The 8,248-nt window shown below is 33.0% G+C and overlaps 1 protein-coding gene across 1 annotated transcript in view; it reads left to right on the top strand.

Moving 5' to 3' along the window:
• The first annotated feature begins 4,811 nt into the window (after window positions 1-4,811).
• The window catches only part of LOC149543816 (peptidase, S9A/B/C family, catalytic domain protein (Protein of unknown function DUF829, transmembrane 53)), a 59,172-nt gene continuing 55,735 nt past the window's right edge, over window positions 4,812-8,248 (top strand). The window contains exon 1 of the mRNA XM_089798495.1: window positions 4,812-5,413. Within this exon, the coding sequence (XP_089654621.1) occupies window positions 5,232-5,413 (182 nt within the window). The 5' untranslated portion in view covers window positions 4,812-5,231. The remainder of the gene's footprint in view (window positions 5,414-8,248) is intronic.

Genomic DNA, 8,248 nt, shown 5'->3' with positions numbered 1-8,248 from the left:
AAGTGAGTAGGGTTTTAAACATTCAAGTACATAAAACACACCAACAACCTATTCAAGTTTCTACTAGGATGTATAAGCTCAATTAGGGGATGTCCTTGATATACACAAGGTACATGAGGCACAAATCTGTAGATAAAAGAGAATACTGCCATACATCTAGGAGGAAATGGTAACCCAATCTCCACCTTCACTTCCCAAAGGTATAAAGTTCTTTGGGGTTTAGCTAGTCCATTGGAAATATTGCTACTTCCAAGAGGTTTGTCTTTAGATTCAAGCCCCATTTTTTATACTCCACTGACACACAAAAGTTGAGGTCATCCCCTAGAGTGTTAAATTCTCTAAGCAGGCCCACTAAAAATAAAAAAGCAAGATCCCTTATTTATGTTCCCCTCAAACTCCTTAGTAAGGATGTAAGAAAAAAAATAAAAAATAAAAATCTTGGGGATTAAAACACAAAGGGGTTCATTTTAAGCCCAAATCCAAGTGTGAATGATTAATTTTAAACCCTTTTTTCAATGTTGGGAGGATACACCAAACAAGTTGACAAAAGAAAGAAATGATTTGATGAGGAAGATGAAGACAATGATCAATATTTACAATGAAAATATAAAGGTTTGTAGCATATGCACCTTGATTTCATGCTTTCCATACTATTCCATTTCTTTGCTCCTTCGACCTCCAAGTTGCCTTCACAATCTTCAATCAAGTGCATGAAATCATGAAGAAATATGATGACTTATATGAAATGCATAATGCATTGAAATAGTTGATTCCATACAAACAAGACAACTCATATCATGCATTGAACTTTGTGTAAATAAAGTGCAAGCTAATCACAAAATTCTCTTTTTTCATTTTTTGCTTTTGACCTAGTCAACAAGAATGGATTTGTATGCTATTGTTTAGGCCTCAAAAGTAGAAATGTAAAGAAGAGACACCTTCTAAAAACCAAAGAGTTTTCTAAAATGAAAGAATTTTAGAAATATATCTTAATTTGTGCCATAGGGAGCCATTTTTCCAAAACATCCCAGTTTTCATAAATTAACTCATTGAGCCATTTTATTTCATCTAAATAAAAAACACAAAGAAGTAACCCCCTATAGAATTCTTAGGCCTTTCCAAAACTATAAATTTCTCCAAAACGTTTGCTAACTTGCAACTAGAAATTTTTTTCATGAAAAATCAAGAAACATTTTTAACTCATAGAAAAATGATCCAAAAATATGATTATTGGACCGAGTCATCTTTGATCCATTTCTAACTTGCAAAAAAAGCGTTTAGAGGAAAATACTGAGTTGTTTGGAAGATGTGATCGAATCTTCCAAAACCCTACGATTTTTGCCTTCAAGTCAATCTACACAAGGGTTAGCCTTAGAAACCAAAGTGAATATGCAAAATTCATGGCTAATCTCCACGATGGGGGAAAACATGTATGCCAAAAATGTGGCACACTTCTCTACGACATTCTATCCAATGGATCCAACTGATTAAGAACCTTGAATGGTGACTTGGAGACTCCTATCTATGACGTGCAAGGGAAAATAAGCAATAGTAGTATGAATGTGGCTCTCAAATGAACCTCAAAAGGAGAATCTTGAAAGGTGCACCATAGAATGGAATATTTAAAGATAAGAGTAAGGATACTCATATCCAAGAATCAAGTGAGTATGCAAATGTAAATAAAACCAAATGAGAGTGCAAGTTAATCTAGGATGAAATGCAAGTGCAAGAAAGAAATCTAAGCCAACAAGATGAGGATGATTACTTTCCTCCTATTTAGAATAGGTGATGTAAGCATATGCAAAAAATAAAACTAAGCTACCATGCAAGATTTAAGCTACAATGAAATTAAACTAACATGAAAGTATGAACTAAATGAGAATAAAACAGGAGTGCTCAAGTGCTCAAATAGTGCTAGAAAGAAACCTGCATAAAAAAATAGCATGAACTCCAAAGATATGAGAGAGTGAGGAAAAAGCTCCCATTTAAAGAACAATGCATGGTTAGAGATTAAGATGCAAAATTTGCGATGGAGAAATATTCTCATGTTGAATTTGGTGCACAATATTCTAAAGAGGCAAAATCAATGGATGTGGTTAAGAGACAAAAGTTTTGTGGAGGAGAATAAGAGACAAAAGAGATTTCATTGCCTTGGAAAGTGTACATTCAATGTGTAGACAAAAATGCCATTTTCTTTTATTTTTAAATTAGAAAAGTCATTTATCATGTGCACACACATGATAAAGGGTATTTATTTAATTAAAAAGGAGAAACTTCTTCTAATTAAATAAAGACTTAGAATAAGGTGGTCAAACCATAGGATAAAATTGAATAAATGATTAAGTGATGATTTGATAAAGGGTAATGGTTAAATAAATATGTAGAATTGATTAAGCGTAAGATGTAGTCTAGCATAGAGATTAAAAATGCTAGAAAGGGGGCTTATAATTTACTAAACCATTTTTGAATTATCACAGTTATGAGTTGCAGAAATAGAGAAATTCTTTGATAACATCAACTTGCAAGTGTACTAGGATGAAGATAGGACTTGGCTCTATTCCACAAAGTTTACTATAAAATAGTTTAAGGGAATAGTCACCATAGTGAACATGAAGGATGATGTGCACATGTTCAAATTCAAGGAGAATATGACACAAATCTTGGATGGTAGAAAGGAAATAAAGGACTTCGATGTAAACCTTATAAAGATTAGAAAGAAGCAAAAAAAGAAGCTAAACTCTATGGAGTTTCGTAACTTAAATGAAGCTCAAGAAATAATGGAAAGGTTTCATAAGGGAAACCTGACATCGTACAAGAGTACTAAACTTTCAAGTTTGAGAAGTTCAAGAATTTTGACAAAACCATTTTTAGGTTCAAGAAATCTTCACACTTAGCCAAATTTTCAATGGTGAGTTTTTTAGAGAACCACAACCTAAAATTATAGGTTACCAAATTTTCCAGACTTAGCCATTTTTTTGAAGTTTCCATCGACCCCAAAATTCGTGAACATATATTTTGTCATAATTTTTGTGAAAAATCACCTTTTTCTAAGGAACTTGATGTATGTTACGGGTGGTTTTGTTAGATCAAGATGTTCATTGCTAGTCAATATTCAAAAGGGTGGTTAAATCCATGCATTTTGGGTATACAGTTCGAAGTGTTGGTAAAAGACATGGGCACTCTAGTTAAAACAATGGAACTACAATTCACTTTTCTTCATTATAGGGAAAGATTCTAGTTTAAATTTAAATATAATCGATATAGTAATGGATAGAAATCCATGTCAACATAATAGAAATAGGCTTATGAGTAATTTTTCTTAGTTAAACTCTATATTTAATTTTGTTTTGCCATTCTTTCATGGCCAAAAATACGAGTTACGAGTTTACATTTCTTAAACACTAAAGACAAAAAAGAGAACTTGTCAAGCAATTCAATATCACATATAAAGTACAAAAAGTACTATATAGGTGCAAAAATATAATCAAAAGCTAAAAGACTATAGTCCAAGCTAATAATTAGCATACACCATCTTATGTGGAAAATGACAAAAAAAACCCAAACATGAATGAGAAAGCATGGTTTTCCATATTTCAAATCTCAAGATTAGTGAAAACAAAATAAAATTACATCATGGAGTATATGGCATGCGAGGACATTAAAATCAAATGTGAAGATAATCTACATATCTAAACTTTAATGACTTTTTAAGAAAGGAAGCAAATAACAAACTAAAATTTTAGTTGTTGAAAATTAATAGTAGAAAATCCATGATTAGCACAAAAGTAGGAGTTGAGGGTTGTTGGATGCCATTTTTTTTTCTTACCATACAACTCAATTGTCAAATCTCATATAGTCTTACGGATGCCATCATTTTTTAATCTTTTAATCTCATTTTATTAATTAATAAGCATAATCAAATGTGCACACATACTACTAGTAGATGTCACCTCAAATCAAGGATGGTAACTAATAATTAGTATATGTGTTGTAAACACTCTAGGTTATTTCAAATCCATAATAGTAGCATGAGCCATTAACATGAATTGGGCCACTTCAACCTATATTGTCTTAAGGGATAACTGAATCATCAAACTTGATTAGAAAATAAGGTCAAATATGCACCTAGAGTGCTAGGCAGATGTTGTTTAAAACTCATAGTCGAAGACCCACAAAGTACAAGACAAATAAAGATATGAGTCAGGAGTTGTTGGGTATTAGTTTCATTTATTGTTGAGCAACTTAACTATTTGGCCTTATAATCTTTCTTGTTTGGTATATGTCATTATAGCTTTAATTTAATTAAAGAATAAATAAAATCAAATGTACATTCAAAGAAATCGTTGGTGGATATCATTAAACTTCAAATTCATTGAACAAGATCACATACACATACCAAGATATCTTCACAACCTTTATTTCATCAAACAATAAATGAGATCATACATACATACAAAGTGGTAGACAATAGATACCATCTCATTAAATACAAATAAATTATAACTTTCATTTCATTTTCATTTCATTAAATAGTTAATTAAGCTAAATGCACTTTGAAAGAGACAAATAATAGACATTGTTATTGTTATTGAAACTATTGTACTTTTCACAATATAAGCCATTACCATTATGATCTAAAATGCTTTGGTCAATTTTTTTTGTTTGCATATGTTTTATTTATATATCCACATACAAAAATCTATATATATTAAATCTATATATATTAAAGCTTTTTTTTCATTGAACAATAATTTCAATTATATACGAAAAAATAAATACCATAAATATGCACCAAGAATGCCTGGATAAACGTTTTTTGAAAAATAAAATAAAATGGTGGATAAAGGTTGCTCAAAATATGCATATTTTTCTTGTTTAACAATGCCAACTGTCAGCTAAGCAAGGGTGTCCGAAAAATACCAAAAAAAATCGAAGCTGAGAGGGATCAATTTGATCGTCGCTTTCAGACTGTCTGGATCACAGGAGTAGCGTAAATTTTCAGGGGTTTTGAAAGCGTAGGGGGCATATTTATGGCGTAGGATTTAGACAAGAAAATGAAGTTTGAATTACGTGTGTCAAAGGAGGACCTTATCCAAGCGATCAGTATGGATTGCTCACGATTAGAAGGTTGATTTTGTAGTTTTCCACAAGGAATTGCAATTACTGATCCGGCGGGTAGGGTGGGGGTTCAAAGCCGAGGAGTACCAGATTTGTGCCGCGAGGGCAGAGGAATGTGGCGTGCGGGGGATTTTTACTGGGGAAAGAAAATCAGCGAAGATGAAGGCCACAGTGAAGGAATTGTTGTTGTATTTGCTTGGATGCTCAGTAAACGGCGGAATTTGGACCCTTATGTGAATCTTTTCTACTCTCTGGGATGGGATTCTTTGGTTACCCATTCGCATTTGTTGAATTTGTGAGTTTCTCCTTTTTAATTTTCGTTCTAGGTCAGAGTAAATATGGTCGAGGGTATGCCAATTTTGCCATGTAATTTAACCCTTATTTTGGGGAAATGAAATCGATGTGGGTCAGGTAGTTATCCTGTTTGCACTACATCCTAGTTATGATCAGCGACCCCATAAACTGTTCCTGTCTCGAGGGCCTTAATAAAATTAAAAATTAATCATTGGATTTTTATAGAAGGAACCTTTATGTAGTTTGAAAAGTTATTGTTGTCGCGGGCCTCGAACTCACATAACATGAGAAAATGAGGAAAGACGAGGAGTTTTTAGCTGGGCATGCATCCCCAGGCGTCTGGATCTCGGGTATTTGGAATTTATGTGATCCTTTTGAGGGACAGAGTACTTCGTTTGGCGCATACAAATAAAAATAAAAGGAAAACATGTTAAAAATCTGATTTAAAACGGAAGTATGGTTATTGCAAATTCAGCACATTATATTTATTTAAATTTTTGGAAACTTAAGCTACTTTCGGTTTGTTTGAGCTATTTATGTTGCTGTACCGGTCTACCCTGAAAAAATGACGACTACATTTGGAAACTTTGTATAAACACAGCTTAATTTTGTATGTGTGGCCTTTGATGTCATGATGAATTTTAGAGGAAATTGAACCTTCTCAATTCAATAAATCTATTATATAATTGATTGAAAGCTGTATTGCTTCGCAAGAAAACCAAACAAATCTTTAGACCGATTGAACAGAATAATACAATGGGAGGCATGGGAAAGGGCACCCATTCTTTGTTTGGGTATATCGTTATGCTAACACCTAAATTTTTTTGTAACTTGACATTTGGATTAAGCAAAGAAGCTTCAAGCAATCCTTTTCTTCATTGCTTTTGATAAATTCCGTGACAATTATTATTTTATGCTTTCTAAAGTATTGAAAATTGGATGGCCTAACTAATTTAATTTTTTTTTAGCACAATTTTCATCTAGAGGTCTTATATGTGCGAGTGGCTACAGGGCAACATATATGCACCCCTAGCTAGTGTTAAATAGTGGAATTCTTTTATACTTCCATTGAATAATGATGCATATATCTTGCACCATAGATGTTGCCCTTATATGCATCATGGAGGTATGGAGCCTTTCAAGAGTACTTCCACTTTTTTGTTTTTATTCTTATTTAAGGTGGGAAACCAACCCATCATTTGTTTAAAGGAACATCATTTGATGCATAAATGGAAAACTCATAGAGTACTTTGCGGGTTGTGAGATTTTGTAGAAAAGTTTGCTCATTCAGCTTTTCCCATGTTTACTTGTGGGTTTTTGGTAAGTTCTAGTGCCCAACTGATGCAAGTACTTGACGATTCTGGTGCCCAAACCTTGGTGGATGTGTTTGTATACTGAAATGTATTTTGTATGTAAATTTTACATTGAAAAAACATTTCTTTTACTTTCTTTTTGAAACCATATGTCCACACAACTTCCTCACTCAACACTTGACCATTTTTGAGCAAATTCCGGTGCCCAAACCTTGGTGGATGTGTTTGTATACTGAAATGTATTTTGTATGTAAATTTTACATTGAAAAAACATTGCTTTTACTTTCTTTTTGAAACCATATGTCCGCACAACTTCCTCACTCAACACTTGAGCAAATTGAAATGAGCTTATAGTGGATTTGATTCAGGCTTTTAAGTTGGTTCATTTTTCTGTTTCTGTCTTTCCAAGCATGTTAATTCTTTTTAGCACATTATTATTAGGTTTATAAACAAATTTACAATTTGATATGTATTGGTTTTGATTTGTATGGTTTTTATTTCTTATTTATGCTACTTTTTGTGAAAGAAATTGATAGTTCTTTTTTCTGTTTTGAACATAGGGTTCATGCTGGAGGGTAAAAACATGTTTTTTTTGGGATAGGTAATGGGCTGAAGCCTAGATTATTTATTACTATTTGTTGAGATTAATTATTATTATATGCTAATCTCAAGTAGATTCGAACCGAAGACCTCCCACATGAGAGGCTCACAATTTATCGTTGTGTTGTAGACTCTTGCTTGGTAAAAAATGTATTTTGGCTAAATTAATTAACGTAATTGCTATTCAATTACTGTATTGTGTTTGAAAAATGTATTTAGGTTTTTTGTATTCAATTTTTTAAAAATACTATTCTTATTTTAGTTTTAATATGTCCAAGTTAGCATACAATGGTATTCAATCTCATGTCAAGCTTAGCATCAACCAGTGAAAGTCATTCTCTCAGAACTTGCAACTCTGCTTAGAAATATTGCCGCAATGGGATTGGTATTGGGGAGTGATCTACCTTTTTTTTCTTTTGAAGCTCATTGGAGGCGTTAACTGCTTCAAGACCATATTGCATGCATTTCTTGCCATTACATTAAGCCATGTGCAAAAATTCTTGAATAGATGAAATGAAAGACGTGGTGCATTTCTGGATTGTTGGATGAGAAGAAACTAGAGAGGCTAAGGACATAGACACCATAGTAGTAGCCTTTGGCCTTGACTTGTAGGTAAACACAAAGGTTGATATGGAAATGTTGTGGGTACTACCTTATATAGTTAGAGCAAAACTTACTCATAGGGCTTTTTGTATTCAAAAACATATTTGGAGCCCAATATTTGTTGCACAATATAGGTCGAACAAGGAGGTGCATTAAGAAGTACACAAGGTGTGTACAACTTTCTTTTATTACAACCTGCTTCCTTTCAATGCAACAAAGAGTTCTTGGTGGGAGAATTTGGTGACAACATTGATATTGAAGAGCGCATAGGAAATATTGGGGAGGGGGTGGGGGGGTTGAATCACTATTTTAAATGATCA

This window comes from Cupressus sempervirens, chromosome 8 (assembly GCF_028749045.1).
Source record: "Cupressus sempervirens isolate cs-2001-9-10 chromosome 8, ASM2874904v1, whole genome shotgun sequence".
In the NCBI taxonomy this organism is placed as follows: domain Eukaryota; kingdom Viridiplantae; phylum Streptophyta; class Pinopsida; order Cupressales; family Cupressaceae; genus Cupressus; species Cupressus sempervirens.
Note: the sequence above shows the minus strand (reverse complement) of the source record. Positions and strands in the feature narration are given on the sequence as shown.